Source organism: Lepisosteus platostomus, chromosome 4 (genome assembly GCF_059453375.1).
Source record: "Lepisosteus platostomus isolate fLepPlt1 chromosome 4, fLepPlt1.hap1, whole genome shotgun sequence".
In the NCBI taxonomy this organism is placed as follows: Eukaryota; Metazoa; Chordata; class Actinopteri; order Semionotiformes; family Lepisosteidae; genus Lepisosteus; species Lepisosteus platostomus.
In genome coordinates this window covers 45399451-45421755 of record NC_142614.1, presented here as the reverse complement: position 1 = coordinate 45421755, position 22305 = coordinate 45399451, and the positions used below count along the sequence as shown (strand labels likewise).

The following is a 22305-nucleotide window of genomic DNA, read 5'->3' as shown; positions in this document are numbered from 1 at the left end:
GTGAAATAAGCATCTTTTTGATAATGAAGGGATGGATGAATGTTTTCTCTAACTTTAATGTATGTCAAAGTACTGTGTGCACTTTGGCTTCATTAATCTGTAGAGCAGCAGGCCTACCTTATAATGTAATATATGACACACTATAAGACACATTTCATGGTACTGGGAATTACTTTTCATCCCAAGTTTGATACTGAGTTTTAGTGTATGAAAATTATAAACTACATTAGTAAAACATAGACTGTGCCAATACATTTGAGAAAATAATGCTTGTAAGTTGTTTCTTGTGGCTGGTTTTGTGCTTAGGAAAAAAACATTGCCAAATTCAAATATCATCTCTATTCTAGTCACTTTTCATATTGCAGTTTTTGATTCTGATAATTGAAAACTAGCTACGGTCATGTCGGTTCTCCCGGTTTTGAGCTTGGCGGTGTTTAAGTCTGAGACAAACCGGCAAACAAAATCACCACTGTCGGTATTTCAAGCTGACAATTTTTCAACCTGTAATTTCTTTCTTAAGCCGCCTCTGCACCCTTTTGGACTGCACTCACAATTCTATCCAGATGACTTCATCAGCTACACGGAGCCATTATTATTTTTTTTTTTTTTTAGAAAGTAACCGGTTTCCACAGACTCTGCTGAACCTGCTTTAGCTCTGTGTGCTTTCAGGAAAGGCTGAACTTCCTTGTTGTGATTTCTTCAGTCATGCTGCTCTGCACCAGTTTCCTTCAGCAAACAAAACAAACGGTATTTGGCTTTGCTGGCAAGTGAGTCTGTTACATTGCTCAGTTACTGTCCCCTATTGTAAGGATGTAGAAATTCTATAAATTACCCAGAGAATATATTCCACCCTGACTCCAAAATTAATACAGAAGAATTTTTAAATATATATACAGTATAAACATAATGAACAGAGACTTTTTTTTTGCATATGCAGGATCATTTTATACTACATATGAAAAAACAGCTGAAGACCTGCAAAGCCATTTGTCAAAGGCTTCAGATTCAATTTATGTTTTTTGCATTTCCAGACATATCCCATTTTACTTTTGTAATTTTTGCATGCTAATGGTTTTCGTTTGGATATACCAGTCCAGATAGCAGCATTAATCTGTTTTACAAAGTAAATCAGCTTTGAACTGCTGTACACGGTTCTTTTTTTTTCCTATTTAATGGGTTTAAAGAAACTGTGCCAGCTTGTACAGACAGTATTGAAAAATGCTCACAGTATCTAAACTGTTGCAAATGGGACTCAGAACAGTCTTGTAAGAGAAGAGATGAGGGCAGATGGCCAGTACTTTAGAACTTTGAAGTAGCTGTTTTTTTTTTTACTGTGAGGGATAGACTAAAGTGAACGTGAAGTGAACCTGACTGCACCCAGGTTTTGATGTTTAGAATGAATTAATGAATATCTCCTGAGGACGTTCATTTTAAAATTCATTTAGGATTTTCCCAAAATGAGAAAGTAATATTTTACATTTCATTGGCTGGTCTTTCCCTGTTTTCAGTTGGAGACAACCTATTGGTCTGTAGCTCTTAATCCAGAGGGAGTGTTTGGTACTTAGTCTGTGCTGTGTAGACCCCTACTCTCTGGTCCAGCATTGCCAACCTTGTTTCTATTGAGCACTGCATATCTTCACCATTGGGCACAAGACACCACATAACTCAGCTGTCTTGAACCGCTGATGTCCCCTCAGTACAGCCACTGAGGTATCTTCTTACAGCCTTGATAGCTCACTGGGTCACGCAGGGCTCTTAGCTAGTGCAATCGAGCACCAGCACCAGAACCAGAACCAGCACCCTCACTTTCTCTGCTTCCACTGGAGCCTAGACACAGACTAAATCCTTGTCTTCACAACTGGTCTTACAAGCCTCATAATTCCACTCAGAGGAGTGGCAAATTCCATGCTGGGCCTATCCTGACAGCTCATTTCCATCACGTCCACATAATTCTACTCCCTCCCAGGGCTCAAGACTCATTCAGGCCAGCTGTGCTTAATTCAGTGTTGCTCAATTAACAGGTGACCATCTTGGGTCAAGGCCACACCATGGGCCTCTACTTCCTCGTAGAGCCACCTCTTACTACATCACAGATAGCTTTAAAAGCAATTATCTGAGTGCACTTTCTGTACATGAAAAGCACATTACGCAAAATGTAATTAAAGAAAATTCCAAGCCAAGAAAATAAAGTAGATGTAGAAAATGTAATAATTACAAAAAACCTTTCAGTAAGCAATTTTTGGGTTCCTTTTAATCTGATCTGGCTGAGTTTGAGTTCTTCTGGGTTGGTGGTACAGAGCTTTGAGTCATAGCAACAAAACGCCATGTCATCCATAACGTGTAGACAAAACAAACAGTACAGACACAGCAATGGCTCAATTATAGTAAGGTTATGTAGAAGATAGGCAAACCAATTCGAGTATTGGCTAAATATTGGGGAATCTTGCCATGTAGCTCTGTGAACATAAGCAGAAGAATGTTCAAATCAATCCAAAACATTAGTGTTGTTATCTCTTGCAGGCTATCTAGTCAGGATTCTAAGTATTAATTTCTGAGCCTACTGTAACTGGTAAGTATTTTAGAGGCTTCTGCAAACAGGACATGACCTTCAGTGGCAATTTCTGTTGTGATACTTTTATGTTACTTCAAAAACACAGTATTGCACTGTATTGCATGTGTTCTTGATGGGAATAGGAGGTGTAGGGTAGTGCTCAGAAATGTGGATACCTCACTGGAATGATGTACAACTGTCATTGTATTCCTGAGTTTCTAATTGCTCCTGTCTAGCTGATTACAGGGGTACCCACTTTGTTCAGGGGAGTCCTACACTGGACTAGAGCCCTATCCAGTGAGAGGTCATGTTCTCTAAGTCCGCTTAATACTGTAGAAACCAGGATGGGCTCTGGCCTGCTGAGCCTCCTGGAGTGCAGACTCTTTATTCTACGTGGTGTTAGGAGTTGTAAAATTGTCAAATACATTGATTGGTCATGGACCATTTGGCTTAAGAGTATTTAATTAAAGTGTGGTCATGAATCTTTTCCATATGTGCTTGTTGAGTGAGAAGTTGTTTTTACTGTGTAATTTGTTGAATTAACACATATTCAATATATTGTATTCAGTATATTGCTGAAGTGTATAACTTCCTTCTCAGTTTATTCCTTGGTTGCTTTAGGATACCCAAGACTTTGATATATAGTAGTACTTGTTTGACTCCAGACCACTATAACAAAATGCTGTACAGCAGGACTACTCAACTTGCAGCCCATTCAATCTGCTTCATTACAATTTTCTACTATCAGTTCATTAATTATTCATTTGATAATTGGAAGGATCAGCAAAGGAGGTGGCTACATTAAAGTACAGCAATACAGCAGATTAGAGGGACTGCAATCTCACAGTACGCTTGTGAAATGATTCAGCACTACATTCAGTGTCATAGTTCTGAATTTTTGACCTTCTTTGACAAGTACAGTACCAATGTCTACATTTACTCCCCAAAGACTGCATCATCTTTGTCGTAGCTAAAAGCTATCTGTTCTTCTTAAGGAAATTAAGACATGAACAGTTGTCTCTTTAGTCTCTGTATTTTTACTCATTTTGCTTTTTCTATTTCGAGCAACAGAGAATTTTATTATAATTAGTTCTCTCTTTATTTAAAAAATATGTTTACTTGTCTTTAAAATCTTTTTGGAAACATTCTCCTGTTCTCTTGATTAGGGAGATGAATAAACTGATTTGTGACTGAGTATTAAAATCTAATGCTAATGCTTTTCTAGGTTTTCTCTCTGTGTAGAAGACTATCAACTAAAACTTTTCTGAAGCCCTCAGGGGCCTCTGATGGACACTTAATATGTTGGATGTTAAAACAGTTTTGTGAACTATTAGGTTCAACATTGTAATCACTCTGCTGGAAGGCGTTTTGTTTCACAAACACCTGTGCAATGCCAAATGCATTTTGCACTGTAGTCTCCTGCTTTTATTTTTCAAGTGATTAACTTAAAACGTACTTTCTGAGCCTGGAATTCTGGCAAAACTGTGTAATGGAGGGTCAGGATGGAAGAGGGTGTGGACTGCGGGGAGAGTGAGTGGATTAGTGTACAGAGTGTAGAGAGGTTTACACACCATGGGCAAGGAGAATCACGAGCTGCTCTCAGGCTGTGATTTGTCTTTGTTTTCAAGGCATATTCATCAGCTTAAATATTTTCGCAGCTGATCCTTTGTGGGCAGGCTTCGGCTGCACACGAAAGCTTATTATCACGGTACGGTGGCGCTGAGCCCCTCCACCCACTGTCCTGTCAGTACGGAGCAGCACACTTCTCTTCTGGCCCTCCTGTTGTCACTGGATCTGTGGGTACAAAGCATCTGAGAACCCCAACAGAAAGAAAGCTCAATAGGCCTGGAATTCATGGGACTGCTAGTGAAAATCCTAGGTTTCATTAAACCTTTAATTTTAAATCCTACACCACTGCTTCACCTTAACTTTGTCTGAATTGTATTTGACAAAATACTGTATTATTATTTAATCAACAGCTGCCCAAAATTTACCTGATCTAGCAAATACAGTATGTTGCCTTATAAACCTAACTTCAGTTAAAATGTATACCTATTTATACCTGTTAAATACAAATTACTTATCAGTCCGGATTAAAGTGATTATACCTGCTATAGCTTATAATCCTTCTTGTACAATGGAATATTGTACAAAGGATTAAATGAAATGTTGCCTTTTTTAATTAAGATTTTAATGTCCACATTCAAACTATTCTATACCGGTTTCTATTTCTGTGGTACTAGCTATTGCTTTAAAACCTATTTCCTTGACTTCCAAAATGTGGAATTCTGGAGTACTTAGTGGATTAAAATGTGTTTTTGTTTTTGGTTACATTTGCTGCAAAGCCTCAGTATGAACAGGGCACTGCAATTCAAACCTCTACCTGTAGATGCCTACGGCACTGCTAGCAGAGCCTGTGTGTTGAATACTGTACATTCCATCCCTGGCCTAGTTTGTCATTTCATCCTGCTCTTAGTGGCGACAGTAGTCAGATTGCACATGATGTTGCCTGTTGGCCCTGAAAACCTGGGAGTTTAAGCTCTTTGCATTGTTCTTTTTTTAACTGAATGGACTTCAAAGTGAAATAAGGAACGACTTGTTGCAGCTTAGGCTTTTATCAAGAGTTTTTTTGAAGTTGTTAGGAGTCTTTGTTAGAGCTTTGGCTTTTTGAGTCTCACAGCTCAGATGCTTTTCATTTTAGGTCAGAGTTCTTTATTTAATTGCTTGATGTAGTACAGTGACATGCCTGTTTAGTCACTTTTCTGGTAGCTTAAAGCTCTGATAACGACCACGATGAATTACTTTCAGTATTGTTTAGTTAGAAATTATGGTCCAGTTTTTCTGAGACAGTGCTTTATTTATTTATATATTTATAATATATAGAATATTGATCATATAACTACTGTATCTCTTAGGATACTATTCAAGATACTGTATAACCACTTAATAACCTGCTGAGGTTTTTTTTTTAATAATGTTCATGCATATGTTAAATTATTAAGTTATTTCTTTACTTTCAGACTGATTTTCTTCAATGTTTCTGACAACCAACTTCGTCTGTCCATTTTCATATATGATTACGCATTTTCTTAAAGATGGATGTCATATTAATACAGGATCTACAATCCTTATTCAGTTCAACCTGCTCTGCATAGCCTGTTTAATGGTGAGGAGACGCAGTGTTTTTGTTGCACTTAGAGAGGACAAAGAGCAAAATGAATTTTAAGATGCACAAAACCATGAGCAGAGCTCCACTGTCTGCAGCATAATTCTTTCTCTACAGATTTCTCCAGAAAACGTACCTGTGCCATGGTAAGAATTACAGTATCAGGAAGTTGTTTTAATCTAAAAAATGAATATAATGATTATCTGTTATCATCTGAATTACAGTAGGTATTGATGTTGTTGTATAATAATCCCCTTTTTTCTTCTAGTTTAAGAAGTTTTGATCTTACAAAATCAAGATTTGTTCAACAATGTTGTGTAAGCAGATATATTTTACACAATCTGGTCAAGCCACTGTGAACACAGATTTGTAATGTTCTTTCTTATGTTGCTCATGAGCTTGCCAAATATGACACAAGCACTATCTGCCACTTTAAAGATGAAGGAGTGGAAAAAACAACAATTATAGTACAAAACAGCCTGTTTGCTGGCGGGATATCAAGTAATAGAGGGGGAAAAAAGTGCAGGAAGTCAATTCATACAGCCAGTCACACCAGGTTAAAAAGTGTTGAGGAGCAGCAGTGTAAACAAAATAGCAGCTTGTTTTCTTTTGACTTGGTAATACATTATTTTATGCAGACATATGAATCTCTCCTGCTGCAATTAGCAGAATATGTCTCAGCCCACAACCAACAGCTTGACACTGAACTGAACTGCACCTTGAATTTGCCAAAAAAGCACATGAAAGGTTCTCTCTCATGCAGTAAATGTCACATTTTGAAAATAAAACATTTTGATAAGCCTTTTATGTAGAGAAAACTAACAATTATATTTTGTAAAGCATAAATTATTTCATTTTAATTTAAAAGACTTGTTAAACAGCAGTTTTGTGCAACAACAGCATCAAGGCTTTAATTTAACTCCGCTTTGATGTAAAATTTGCACATTTTCTGAGATTCGCTCTTATTCACTAAACTTCCTCTAAATATCAACCAGGAGAGAGTGAGGTGGAATACCAGGATTTTCCATTATTTAATGGTGGGTGTAAGGGAAGCTGTGGCCCTGTTTCCATAATTACTATACCCCAGGGGCTCTGCTTGCCTCATGGATATTTTTGTTCTTTTCCTTTTCAAACAATGGTTTGTGGTATGCGAGTCGAACTGAAATAGTTTGGTGTAAGTTAGTATATCCCCATCTGGTAAACTCAGTTAGGAAATGGTAAGCTAAATCTTACCAGTGAAGCACTTTTATATTTACCCTTTTTTTTTGCATTCATACATTTCAGTGAAGCCGTTGGTGAAACAATAAAAAACGAAATAAGACAACAGAGAGAGAGCTTGATGTTGAAGACTGATTAGTAGCACAACCAATCAGACCCATAACTGCCCTTAAAGCAAATGTTTACAAGCTGTAAAATAGATATTACATACGTACTATAGACCAGGTACATAGTCTAAAATGCTGCATAAATGTATTAAGATCAAGATAGGAGGTGTGCCTTAATCGAATTGTTAATGCATAAAACTGATCCAATAATTTGTAGTGCAGAAATTGATGGTCTCGGCTGGTATAGCTTTAGACATGGTTCCCTACTAAAGTTGGGACTAATGGATTTATTTTGAGGAGTCAGGAGGAAGTTGATGCACTGGTTCGTAGTTTCTTGTTGTGCCTTCAGATCCCAGAATCGTGGAGGGAGGTTTATAAAACACGTTTGGTGGGGGATGGGAATGAGCCCCAATACATTCTTGCACTCTTCAGGGTGAGGATACCTTTCTTCTCATAATGGATAATGTAGTGTGTTTCAGAGATCTTCATTAAGAGGGAGGAGGCTACTGGTGAGGGACTGGAAATCCATGCATAACTACTTCCTCTAGGAGTGGCAGTGAGGTGCCCTCCCTTGGCTGATTGACATAATGGGAAAATTTGAATGGTGTAAATATTTGAGCTTTCTGTGTGGTTCTTGTTTAAACAAGCCATGTAGGAAAATAACTTTAATCAGTAAAATGCTTGTCATGTGTCTCCTATCCGTATAGTTGTACACAGTGCATAAAAGGATGGTTTTTAATTTATAATTGTGTTAGGTATTGGCATACTTACGATGTACACTAATTGAGTGTCAACAAAATCAATAACACTTTTAAGGTGGGGAACAAAGTCATGAGCGCTAATAAAATTTAAAATGCTGATTTGGTATTGAATGGTGATAATTAGAATTATTTTTCTTGAAACTTGGTGAGCTCACTATCTTCCATAGACTATCAAACATTGATATAGTATGTCGGTGTTTGGCTTGATTCTTAAATGTGATTTAATTCCACTGAGAACTTTATGTGGTTTGTATGGTTTGAGTGGTTTATAATCAGCCCTTATTTGTGTCCTGCTTCTGTGCTGGATTAACGTATTAGCAGACGGGTCCTTTTACACTGCCAGAGACCAGTCTCTCAGCAGCCACGCAAGGTTGAGAGAGGTATCATTCTATTCAAGAATTACATGTGCTTTCCTGTTCAGATTCTCTTCAAAGGCATTTCTCTTTCCATAAAATCACTCTTGTGTTTTGAAGTATTTCTTTTGCAGGAGAAGTATATAGAAATGCAATTAACTGAATTCATAGCTCAATCGAAATCTACTATTTGATCTTGCTGTACTTGCGTTCATGTTCTTAACAGTTTGGATACACGCCTTTAATAGGTTCTGCATCTTCACACATTATGAACAATGGAAAAAAATGCTAAGAACACAATATCAGACAAAAAAAAATTAATAATCAGATTACTCTAAGTGATGTACAAGACTTTGGTGCAGTGCGTTGTATTCAGTAATGTATTCTTCACTATGTTACCTTGCTTCTTTAATTGGGGATTTTACTGGTGAGGTTTTTAGAACCATTTTCCACATATAATGTTTCTATGAGCTGTGTGTTTACTTACTGTCATGTGCTACATTAAAAAAAAAAACTGTTAGTTTATGACTCCCAGAGGAACTCCTGTGGGTTTTGCTGGGGTGTCTTATGTTTCTGTAAATTATTTACTTTTGTACTTAATTATCTAGTTATATACCAAAGTTCGGATTGACAATGATTCCTCAATTATTCAGATTCATTTATGTATAATGAGGTCACCCAATGAAATGCCAGCAGTAATGTTGCTGGTAGTAGCCAAAAACACATGGTTTAAGATACTGTACCTAGTGTGTGCCTATTTGTAGGTTTCTGATATAAGAAGGCATTAAAATAGTCTTATATTTATGATAATTCAGCTTTAATTTATATTTTCGGTATGTACAGTACACACTTAATGTCACACACGGTGAAGTGTGATGCCAGTTCAGCCTTCTTGTCAGTTATTGGTCACCGTTAAATCTGAAGAGACCCGATGATGGTTTTTAAAACAGTTGGTCTGTCAGTTAACCTTTGTTTTCAACAACTAAGGTGCCTTGTGGGGCACAAACAGCCTTTGTGCACAGAACAATAGATACTGTATGTCTTCTTTTGACAGGCTCACTCTCTGTTGTGAACTGTGAACTCAGCTAGGCGGTATGTTTTTCTCTGCACACATGGAGGACCACTGTAGAATTCTGTATTTGTGTGGTTTTTTTTTCGTGAGGCAATATAAAATTAGGCCTTGTGCTTTAGTACTTATTCTCCACAACTTCATTTGGAATCTTCCAGATTGAAAAAACAAGGTGTCATACTGTAAATGTCTTATTAATTTTTCCCATTTATTACGGGAATACAGTATTTTTTGTCCCATATCATATTTCAAGGGGTAGCACAGTGACACTGTGGTTAATACTTCTGCCTCACAACATTGGGGCCCTGGGTTCATTTCCTGACTGGAGTTCTATCTGTGTGGAGTTTGCGTGGTTTTCCTCCAGGTGGTCTGGTTTCCACCATTGTGTTAAGATAAAATAAGATAAGATCACTTTATTAGCCATACAGTATACAATTTCTTGTATTAGGAATTTGTCTTTTCACATACCCCACGTTGCTCTCCATGAGACACACAGGCACACAGATGGGAAGAGAGAAGCTTGGGGTCAGAGTGCAGGGTCAGCTATTTATACAGCGCCCCTGGAGCGTGTCATAAACCCCTTGGGGGTTAAGGGCCTTGCTCGAGGGCCCAACGGAGTAAGATTCCTCTGCCGGCCGCAGGATTTGAACCATCAACAGGTGCAGATCCTTAGCCACAGTGCCACCACTCCGCCCTTTATGTGTGTTTCCTGCGATGGACTGGTGACCTACAGTATCCAGGGTTTATCTTGCCTTGTGACTCTTGCATACTGGCTCCCCTGCAACCCTGAATTGCATTTTGTTAGAAAATGGTTGGATGAATTTAACTTAAGGAATTCAAGTGGCAAATCTTAATTCCTTTTTTATTTTTCCTCTTCATCAAAGTATGAGCACGTATCTAGGTAGTGTTAACTTTTCAACAGTGACCGTGGATGTTCAGAATATTACGTAAGCTTATTTAAGCAATTTAATGACTTTGTATGTAGTTGGGAATGATTAGTTTATTTTTCTTCATTGATGGTTTCCTCACTTACCTTGAAACCACTCAATGGTTGACATGTCAGGATTAAAGCAAGTGACTGTACAGGGTCTGTCCACCTTCAATATGATTCTCATGGCTTTCTTGGCTGCACTTTAAAAAACATTCTGCTTAATTCAGTTGTAGTGTAGAGAAACATATAGGTCCACAATCAGTCTCTTTATACTATGAACAAACTAATCTCTTTTAGAACAGTACATTTTTCACTTTAAAATCCCCCCAAAATTATAAATACAGAAAAGCTGTTTTATAGGTAAAATACGACTTGAATTGTATTAAGCATTCTTGTATAAAGTTTGCTTTTATAAAGAGAACAGGCTAGCTAAAGGATTCCTGCTGATGTCTCATTTTATCAAGAGGACCCATTTTGCTACAGTATGAGGGAACATGTTTATTCAGGTAATATAACCTGTCGTTAAGCAGCTTTGTGTGTTACTGTTGCTAGGAAACATCTACAAAGCATTGACCTGTGTGTCTGTAGTAAGCAAGGACATACAGAAACAATCATTTCCTTCTCATTCTTCTGTCACTGTAGTGACACTGTCTCTTCAGTTTTGACTGTAAAATATGTGTAGTTTAATATATACTGTAATATGCTCTCAAAGTTGTTAATTTTTAGTTTAGTACCTCAGATATTATTACACTGTAGTTTGCCCAAAGACACTGTATGTAAACAGCAATAAAAGGGCACTGCACTCAAATGCTGGACATTTTAAATAAAGTATGATTGCAAACAGGTCATTGTTAAAATTATACTTTTAAAAGATCATTAGTAATGGTTATTGACAAAGTCATCAACATGTGTATGGAAACAACAGCAAAGTCACATACAGTGTGCAGAGAAACTTGCTTACATGATAGCTTGTATTATTTGTTACATTTATCATCGAAACAAGTAACTGCATAAACCTGGTTTCTTTTTTGATTATATTATGGTTGATTTTGTTTTGGATTTTTTGTTTGTACTCTGTAAGTACTGGCTTCAAGACAGAATGATGTCTGATGCCTTGTAAGCTTTTTTGTCAGATATTTGTCACTGTTAGAGAAGAGACTATGTAATGAATCATACTGTATGTCTCCAGGACATTCAGTGTCAAAATACTACATACTTCATCTAAGGAGTTTTGGCAACCAATACATATTCTCTAGCAAATGATACTTTGAAAAAAAATTACTGTAATTTATGGCTCTGCACAAAAAAATAAAAAGTTAACAGAGAATTCTGGAAGCAATGGTTCATGTTGTGGAATGTTTTTTGTAAATGGGAAGAGCTGAATATAGCCAGAACGGTTCAGTTAAACAAAACAGACACAGGAAAAAGACAGTGAACTAAAAATTGTCAAAAAGGTGAAGATGTTAAATCAGTTGATTTTAAAAAGACACACTACAGGTCATTCACTAAATATTTACGTTGAACTGTAGCATATTTTTAGCACAGAAATTACTTTTTGGGGTGTTTGACATAACCAACAAAAACAGTGTTATGAGTATCCAGATACTCTTGGTTGCAGAGATGACACCACCTTTACATTTGTAAGGATATGGCTCTAGTTGAGAGGGGTTTTTGAAGCCAGATAAATGCTTGGCTGCCCACCAGGATCCACCAGTACAGTAATCTGGTTACCTGTTTTAGTGCTGTTTTGACAGCTGCGTTGCAGCTCATATAGAATTACTGCTGCTTTTTGTAGATCTGCTCAATTGAATGTAAAGGACCTAGAACATTTAAAGTTCTTTTTATCATTTCTGAGCTGTGCGACTAATCACAAATCGTGCTGTGAGGGTTAATAGGCAGCAGCCAGACAGCGGCTTAATGGACTGACAACTTTATTTCCCCTCATAAGAGGAGAGGTGTAGTGCCACAACGGACATGACCCTTCTCGTGACCAGTGAGGACCTGGGGGGGGGGAGGTGAAACAAAAACTGTATTACGTTGTGACAGAGACTTTTGAGAAACAGTATCCATCCTTGCCATTTCCACAAGCCTCTCTTGTGAATGGATTGGTATTAGTATAGACAGTATAGAGGCTAGTCTGGAGTATGTCAACATCATATGAAATGTCAACGGAGGCTGTCTTGGGTTTGGTTATATACTTAGACTTAGCCAGAAAACCTCAAGCACAAAGGAGCATACAGTAGGGTAATGGTACATGATTTATTGCTTATCTAGGCCTGCACAAAGCTAGCCTTATCCTAAACAGGAACAGGTAATAGGTTATTGTCCATGCTGAAAAGAGAAGAAAGAAAACACATCGTTTTGGCCTTCTTCGGGTATGAGCTGAAGGCTCCACGGCCAAAACGTTTTGTTTTCTTTCTTCTCTTTTCAGCATGGAATAAACCTATTACCTGTTCCTTTACAGCCTACGCATGCTGATGCGGCTACCTACCTGAACTACTTATTCTAAACAGCTAGTTTAACCTTTTTTACCTCATATTTACTCCATGGTTTTGCTCTATAATAAACCAGGATTTGAAGATTAATATGAATGCATACATGTATAAATGCATACCATTTTCTAACCACATTATCAATTTAGGGTCACAGCAGAGACGGGGCCCACCTAGGCACACAGTGGGCAACCAGGCGGGGTACACCCTGGAGGAAATGCCAGTCCAGGGCACACACAGACACAAACACAGACATGCACACACTCACACGGGGGCCAATTTCCCCAGAACCCAGTTAACATACTTGTATGTCTTTGGACTGTGGGAGGAAAACAGAGCACCCACACCAGCCAGGGGACAACATACTGTACAAACTCCACACAGATAACACTCCTGGTCCAGAATTGAACCCTAGCGCTGTAAGGTAGCAATCTTCCTTACTCTGCATATGGCACATAAATTACCAGTTTAAAGGAAATAGGGACTAAGGTGAAAATGGGAAGTATGTCATGGTATGAAAGAAAAAAGAAGCTTGACTCAAGGTACAGCAGAGTAATTCTGAGAGTAACACCCAGCATATAAATGTCACAGTTTGATGTTGAAATCCTCTAGTCTTGGTGTGTTATGGCAATGCTGAAAGCTCAGCAGTCAAAAGCAGTTTCTGCCTTCCATGTCCTTCCTACCACTGGAACACTTAATACAGTAGGCTGCAGCTGGGGCTGGGGTCCATTAAGATGTTTGCTGAATTGTCGTGCTGTGTTGGAGCCAAGGTAAACAGTGGTTGCTGTGTTAAAGCTGAATCAGACAGTGTTTTTTGAGAAATATAAAGCATGAAAGACTCTACTTGAATGACTCACAGGGGGAATAAAAAAAGATCTCTTTCATATATAATAAACTATGCATTCTAATTCTTTTTTGAAAAGCAATAGCTCAGTAAATCACAGTATTTATTGATTGCTCCAGATGTTGCACTGATATAGAATTATTGAATCAAATTCATAGCTCCATCAATTTCCATAGCTAGCAACTAATTTACATCCTATGTATAGTAAGAAGGCATTTTCAAATCAGTTATCAATTTTTTTTTGCTAATTGTATTCACCTCCCTCCAATGATTTTGTAGAATTGCAACAAAATTTAAACAAGAAGCTTTTAGAGGTGAAAAAAGTTTAATGTCAACAAAAATTTAAAACAACAAAAAACAACAACAAAAATGTCCATTGATTACTTACGTATTCCCTCCTTGAGTCAATACTTAGTGGGAGCACCTCTATTAACATTTACTTCTGAGAGTATTTGTTGGTTAAGTCTTTAACAGTTGGCTTCAGGTCCTTCCATAACATTTCAGTGATATTTTGGTCTGGACTTTAACTTGGCCTGTTCAGTATTTGAACTTTCTTCTCCAGCCTTTCTGAAGATTTAGATTTCTGAGGATGTAGATTTGCTTGTACTGTATGTTTAGGATCACTGTCTTGCTGCATGACCCAATTTTGGCTCTGATTCAACAAATTGATGTTGATTTTACAATCTGATTTCAAGGTTCGGTCAATAATGGCGAGCCCTCTAAGTCCCGAGGCAAGCCCCAAGCAAGACACTCCTACCACTCTGCTTGAGGATTGGGAAGAAGTGCGTCTGTTGAAAGGCTTGGTATTTTATTTTGGCCAAAACCTTTGAACCATCTGTCCAGAGAACATTCTTCCATCTTCCATGTGGGTGGGTGACACGATGGCACAAAGTTTAGCATTGCTTGCAGTGCTGGAGCCCTGGGTTCAATTCCAGACGTGGGGTGCTGCAGTATCTGCATGGAGTTTGTATGTTCTCCCTGAGTTTGTGTGGGTTTTCTCCAGGTGCTCTGGTTTCCTGTCACAGTCCAAAGACATACTGGTAGGTTAACTGACTTCTGGGAACACTTGATGTGGGTGAGTGTGTGTTTGTGTCTGTGATGAACTGGTATCCTGTCCAGGGTGTATCCTGCCTTGTGCTCATTGCTTGCTGGGATATGCTCTGATTCCCCCACAGCCCTGTATTGGAAAAAGTGTTTAGAAAATAGATGTATGGATGGTTTCTTCCAGGCTCCCATCCTCCCATAAAAGCCATTCCTGTTGAGTTTTTTCCAATTGGTTGAGATATAAACACTGGCATTAGCTGCAGGGCTGCAGAACCTTCAATGTTACTCTGAATTTTCCAAATTGCTTGAATATCTCCCATTTGTCAGTATTTCCCTAGTTGTCTGATGGTGGATTAATGGAGCCTGAAATGTTAAGAAATGCTTTTGTAACCCCAAACCCAGTTCTTGTTTACTTGTTAGCCAGTTATTTAACCACCTGATTCTAATTACCCCTTTAAGTGTACTAGGAAAACTAGGGACTAGTTTCACTTATTATTTAACATTTAACATTGACAAATTCTATAACTTTTTTTACTTCATATACCGTTGCATCTCAACCCACAGTGAATTGGTAAACCCCTTTGGTTATTTAAAAAAAACACCAATTTTGGTCAAACAGGGGTATCATGGTAGGACATTGCAATTCCTGTAATTATTTAGGGGGGGTTACAAACTTTTGTTTTGGCACTGTATATTTCAGATCTGCCTTTTTTTTACGTTTTTGGTAAATATATTGCAAACAAATATGAATTTATCAAAGTGAGAGGGTCCACACTCTAATGACTTTCAAACTTGTTTTACAATCTAAAGAAGTTAGCAGCCAGCAAGAGGAAACACATTTTCTTGTAGCTGCACAATGTATGCAAAACAGAAGTAAATCATGCCCTGCTGTAGACAAGACACAAATATTAATGGATTATTCACCTTAACACACCTTTTCAAAAAATCATCCTCCATTCCACATTCCCAGTGTGTAGAGTACTCAGAGGAACCGGAAAGACCCCTGAAAAGGTGATTCATTCAAACTCTGTAAAACTGCAGAAAGCTGAATACTGACATTGTTTCACAGCCCAGATCAACTTTGAGGTCAGATGTTAAAACCAGAGGCAGGAACACATTCATAATGCATGAGATCACCATATTGAAAATGTTGGGAAAATTAGTGAAACAAGTTACTGTACATAAATTTCTTAGCATAGTCCTTCACTCATTGCTTAGGCATTTACCGAAGACCTAAGGTCTTCTAGATTTATTTTTTGATACAAATTCGTATAAGACTGCATCTAATACATTTTCTGTTGGCAATGATTTTTCTGTGTTACATTTTTATTTTGGCCATGGTTTGAGTGTGTACAGTACATGTTTGTGTGTGTTGTTTTGTTTGTGCCCTGCACTGGCCTGGCATTGTGTGCAGGGCACACTCTTTACCCTCTATTGGATAAAGAGGTTAGAAAATGGATGGATGGACACTGTTATGTTTGGTACTTTGCCTAATGTGAGTTAAACACTTTCTGTATCTTTAGCATAACTAATTTGAATACTGTGAATATTGTGGTACTGTTTCTTGTGCTGTTTTAATTCCTCCAACCAATCTATTTTTACAGATTTTAGGATTTACAGTTAGCATCACATATGAAAAACAGCATTTTCAGGCACCTCTTTTTACAATGCATGAATGAAAAATGCAAAAGAGTGTTTAATTTGTTCAAATAAGTTAAAGTGCAAGGAATTATGTGCACTACATGAACTGTTAATATGACCGGCAGCCTATGGCAAAGGTGCAGACCAAAAATAAACTCTAGTTTATATTTTTTGTATAGTGGGGAAAAATCACTGAAAAGGAACTAAAATATTTGCCAGTAAATGTGTAAGTCCTTATTCAAACACAAGTATAAAATAAGTCCAGAATAGTAAGGTCTATGTAAATGAATATAAACTGTTTTCACATTATGAGGCTAGGGATAATGGATAGAGATATAAAAGACCTTAATAACTCTTAGGAAAATTAAACTTTGGCAAACTAGTCAGAAAAGTGTATAATTTAACTAATGACTAGCTTTAATAACGTTTCTGTACTGTTTTTTTACAGTGATTGTTTGAATTGGAAGTCTGCCCAGTTTATGCTCTTTGCCTTCTTTTTAAGTACACAAACAGAGACTTTATAGTAAGGGGCAATATTCAACTGTACATCACCACTATAAATTATTAATTGGTTTCTCAAAAAAGCATATCCTCATTGTCTTATTGTTAACATCGCTCAAAAAATGCAGCAAGACTGTCTCTTAACCTCGGTAAATGACTTTAAAAATTACATCACTTTATAATACAAATACTTTAGTTTCTGAAGCAATGAGACTTTAATCAACATGGACTTGCTCATTGCCTGGCTGAACTGCTGGAGCTGGTTGTAGCATACCTTTTTGTTTCTTTTTACAGCAATAATAATAATAATTGCTTACACTTACTGTACAAAGTGTTTTTCTGAACACTCCACTCAAAGCGCTTTACAGGGAATAAGGTCTCCCCTCCACCACCACCAATGTGCAGCCCCACCTGGATGATGCGACGGCAGCCATAGTGCGCCAGAATGCTCACCACACATCAGCCATACTCTATGTCTGCTGTGAGCCTCACAGTGTAACTGATATTTGATGTGCTTCCTTCCATGTGGATACATTAGCTTTACAAATTATTCATTATGATCTCAGAAGGTCTGTTTGTTTTAGGCACCTCGGGATGAGCATAGCAATAAAGAAACCCTCTTACTATGACCTTCTGGTTGAGGTGCAGTGTAATAAAATGTGAACACTTTATTACAGTTCCTTGGGAGGTGTTTTCTCTTTGTTGAAGTGTGAATGAAATGCACAACTACAAGTAACTCTACTCCAAAATGGAACATTATGGTCTTTTTAGATAGAAATGTGCTTGTGGACTGTGCTATTTTTTTTTCCTTTGAGGTTTTACTGGCAATTACGGAAATTATCCCTACTACACTTATTTAAAATAGAAATGTGAGTTGTACGCCGCAGTAGAAATGTTTTAATATTGTTTCCATGGTCCCTTTTCTTAAGCTGCTTAAGGGAGGAACTGTAATGCTGAAACATGATGGTTAGATCTAGTGCATGTTCAATTTTGCTGGTGTCTACTCATAAACCAAGAGGCCCTTAATTGAGAACGTTGTAACCCGCAGCTCCTGGAGAAACACCGAACCATGGAGAGTATGGTGGAGCTGCTGGAGATCTATCAAGCTGAAGACGAGGCCTATGGTGCTCTCGTGGAGGCCACAACTGAGCTTTACCAGTATCTGCTTCAGCCCTTCAGAGACATGAGAGAACTTGCGATGCTGAGGAGACAACAAATAAAGGTGAGAGGCTCTCAGGTGGAAGGCATCCAGCACGGCTCTGGTAGGCTGCCCATGTATCTCACTTGGTAGACAAATGCTGTCATTTTCCTTGGATTGCACAGGGACACTGTCAAGCACCCCATAATGATGAATAAAAGTGATTGCTCTTCAAATGTAATGGCTCCTGGAAGTCTGTAGCCTTCCTTAAGTTTATATCCATTCCTCTGTTTTCTAACCACTGTAACGTTGCCATAGCCAAAATGTAAATGTAGTGGCTCTCTGAAGGCACCAGTTCTGTAGGGTTTGGGCATTTACTGAGACAATTATTAATTGTAGCAGTAAATCACAAAGTTGATTCTTTTGATGGCTTTAGAATCCAACCATGCGACATAACTCAAACAACGCACACACACAGGTACTAATACACGAGGATACATTTATTAATACATAGAATATGCATGTAAAACTAACAGATCTTATCGAGAGGGTTATCAGAATACAAAAGGTATATATTCAGTCAGTTACAAAGAGTTACATATATCAAGAGGACATACGTTCAGTATATCATTCATTAAGACCGTTTCATAAATGAACATGGTTATAACTTCTACATTAGATACTCAAAACAAGTACATAACCCTTAGGAATTAAATTGATATCAACTGGTTGGGATAACAATTGAATTCTCGAGCAGTAATGCAGTGAAGTTGAATACTCATCCAATCTCTGGGGATTCAGATCTCCTGCGGGCACAAAGAAACAGTTGCAGGCTGTTGCTGTCCAATCCGCGCTCTCTGGCTGCGTGCCAGGCTGTGCTGTGCAGCTTGCAACGGTGCGCTGCTGATGCTCACTGTTGGCTTTAACTAGCAAAGTTTGTGCACAGGAGAAAAGATGACTGTGGGTCCCAGCAAGTCAGGAAGAGGACTGGTTCGTTCCTGATGAAGCGCTAGTTCTGAATAGTGATTCAGCTGTCCACAGTTCTGACCTGTTCATGAGGCCTGCTGCTGATGCTAACCTCGGGTGGATCCTCTGGTTACTCTCTGGCAACCTCCGCTCTAGACTCTTAGAACAAAGGACAGTTCTGGCACTCGGACACACTGGCCGTTCCGTGGTTGTCCGTGCTGAGTCTCAGGATGGTCAGGAGGCGCGCTGCGAGAATGTCCTGCCCTTGGGAGCCTTCTGCTCCTGGGCCGTCCTGCCCTGGAATTCTCCTTTGAATTCCCTTTAGAAAAGTCCACAGAATCTCTGGATCTTACTGAATCTCCCAGGCTCTCTGTGTTGCCTGTTTTTACCTGGAGGAACTTCAGCTCATTCATTGGCTGAAAGTTCCATGGGCATCAGAGTCCCACGTGGGTTACTCGGCCCTACCAGTCCCTGATTGGTTGATCAAGATGAGATATGAGTCACTTACTCCTGACACTTAGGAATGCAGTCCAGATGTCCATCTGGCACTCCCTAGACAGATAGGCGCCAATGGATGACCATTGATCATGATAGCCAGGCTTAGCTAAGTGCATCCCCCTTTGGGAGCTGTCCTTTATCAAAGGAACCTTAAATCAGCCTGCATGAATAGTTTCTCTGTGGCTGCACCACAGAGATGAACAGAGAAATGGGGCCTCATTTGGGAAGGCTCAGAACACTTAATTCTTTCTTATTAATAAGCCTCGCCGCTACACCACTTTATCCAGGACAGGGTCACAGAGGAGCTGGAGTCTTTCTCGAACAAGCAGCAGGTGTGAAGCAGAATACACCCTGGATGGGACGCCAGTCCATTACAGAGCACACACAAAAACGAACATGCCCACATTCACGCCAGGGCCCAGAAGCCAGTTAACCTACTAGTATATCTTTGGACTGTGGGGTGAAACCAGAGCGCCAGGAGGAAACATTTGCAAACACAGGAGAACATACAAACTCCACGCAAACAGAACCCCAGGAATATAACCCAAGGCCCCAGCACAGAGAGGCAGCAATGCTAACCACTGCGCCACCATCTGTATAATAGATGTTCCCCAAGCCAAAACAATAAAGTAAATTTTCATATTTCAATGACTTAATCTGAAATCCCGTGATGACTATTCTTGAACTCCTTCTGCAGAGGATTCTGTGCCAGAAGTTCATATTTGTCTAATTAAAACTATGCCAAAATTACTGCTTACTCGTACTAAATGATATGGCCTTGTAGAAGACAATGGATGAGGGCATCATAATGCTGGTCATTGGAACCTTATTTATTTCAGTTTGTGCTGCAACCAAGCTGTCAATTCCCTAATTGAACCCTTAGCTACGGTAAAACAAATATATTTCCTCATTTAGACCCTTTAATTGTTTTTAACTCCTTAAAAGTTAGGCATTGTGAGTTACATCATCAAGCTGCAGTAAATGCAAACCTTTAAGTAACTGAAAAGAATTCAAAAGTTCAATTAAAAATCCAATTACTTTAATTAGTTTATTGATAAAGTCAATGAGAGCTTGGCTAGAATGCAAATTAGAAAACACTAAGAAGCAGGGGGTAGGATTGCGAAGTTCTGCTTTCAATGGTGCTGTGTTTAACACCAGTTTGAGGTACTACATACAGTATACACATGGCTTGTGATCTCTCAGATATTTTCCAATTTCATTATGCTGATGCACGCATATGTGTGCATTTAGCATTTAAATTTAACATGCCCATTGGTTGTGGTAGCAGGGCTTTACTTACAGTTAGCACCGTTTAATGTAACAGAAGAGAATTTGATCTGAATGGCCCCATTATTGAAATGCTTTCTTCTTGGCTCTTAAAATAGCTTGATCAAATCAATTTCCTTTGTTGTTTTTATAAGATTTTTGCATGAAACCTGATTTAATTAGATAAATGTCAACCTTGCTTAGTTCCACCACAATCAATTGCATTCCTGCTGTTATGTTTTATAGCTTAGCGGTCTGATTTTAAAGACATTATGACCTTTCAGAACTGTTCCATTCATTCATGTCTTGTTTTTTTAAAGTGAGTGTATCCTGTAACTATGCGAACTTGTTAATTGCTCAATAAAGTTTTTTCTTTTTAGAATAACCATTGAAATTTTAAATTATGAAGAATTTACGAGCTGTGAATGACTGAATGAGCTAAGTTCCAGCTCTAGTGCAGTACATTCCAGTTTCCCTTTTCTATAGGTGAGAGTGGTCTTTTTTGAATAATACAAATGTCAACACCAGCTAGCACTTTCACAAATAACCATCTCGTGAAGTCTTTACTTTGTGATATAATAGTTCAGTTTACTATGTAAAATGTAAGCTGTTGAATGATTTCTCACCTGACTTTTCTCTTAGTAAATTATGTTTCTTGCATTCATTAAGGGCTTTTTTACCATAACTAAACTAAAAATGCACCAAAACATCACATTCCAAGTGAAAACATGCTCGTTCACAAATTTCCTAAATCCCATTTGTTCATTTGTTTTTCTAATCTAAATAAATATCTAAGGATATTTATTTTTTAACATAATGACCAGAATTACCATGTGTTTTCCTTTCAGCAAACCACAACTCCTTCACTGTAAACTGAAATCAGACTTCACTACTTCCAACAGAAATAGCTCCAGGATTATAACCAATGCTTTTCTGAGTCCAAGCCCAGTGAAGAACTGGATAACATATTCATATGAGGAAGTCCATATTTGTTTATTGTGGTTTACTTATAATTGGCGCCTTCACAATGAAATTGTGATATTAAATAGAAAAAGTTTCATACCTGTAAATGTCTTGAAAGTGTTTGACGTGTATGTTATTTTGTTGTTTTTCATTTCAATTTGAACCCAAAAGGAAGGCAGCATATCTGAAATCTTTGTACAGAGCAAGAACATTCCTATTTGCTTTAATTAAAACACAGCTACAGCAGTCTGTATGAAATCTGTCAGGATTTTATATTCCAGTTTCAATGTATTACTTGTGAAGTTTCTTAAAGTTTTGAAAGCTACCATGGAAGGGGAGGCAAAAGCAATAAAACCATATTAATGATAATTTGTGAAAAAAGCAACTCTGCTCCTTTGCATAAACAGCTGTGAGGGGAAGTTCTGGAGTTTGATTTCTATCTCCACTGATGGTGGAGATTTGTATTATGTGGTTCTGTGTTGATATTACAGAAAATGTAGTCTCCAAATTATGATTGCTGTTGCAAATGCATATACTGTAGTATAAATTAGGCAAAGATTAAAATCTGACTTGATGTACTGTACCTCACGGTGTATTCTAGAAATTCAGTTTTCCTTTATTGACTCCATAATGTTTTTCTCACTCATTTTCCAACTGTGGTTGTGCTTCTCTTGCTATTTGAATGGATTTCTTGAGCAAAAGCACAGCAAAAAAAATCCTGAAAAGCTCTAAGCTGAGGAAAAGTGATGAGGCAAATGCGAGTGCAACACGGGTATCGCTGCTTCCAGTGGGTGTC

The 22305-nt window shown here is 38.2% G+C and overlaps 1 protein-coding gene across 1 annotated transcript in view; it reads left to right on the top strand.

Moving 5' to 3' along the window:
- The window catches only part of jmy (junction mediating and regulatory protein, p53 cofactor), a 65570-nt gene that overhangs the window by 6382 nt on the left and 36883 nt on the right, over positions 1-22305 (top strand). The window contains exon 2 of the mRNA XM_088629597.1: positions 17727-17900. Within this exon, the coding sequence (XP_088485723.1) occupies positions 17727-17900 (174 nt within the window). The remainder of the gene's footprint in view (positions 1-17726; positions 17901-22305) is intronic.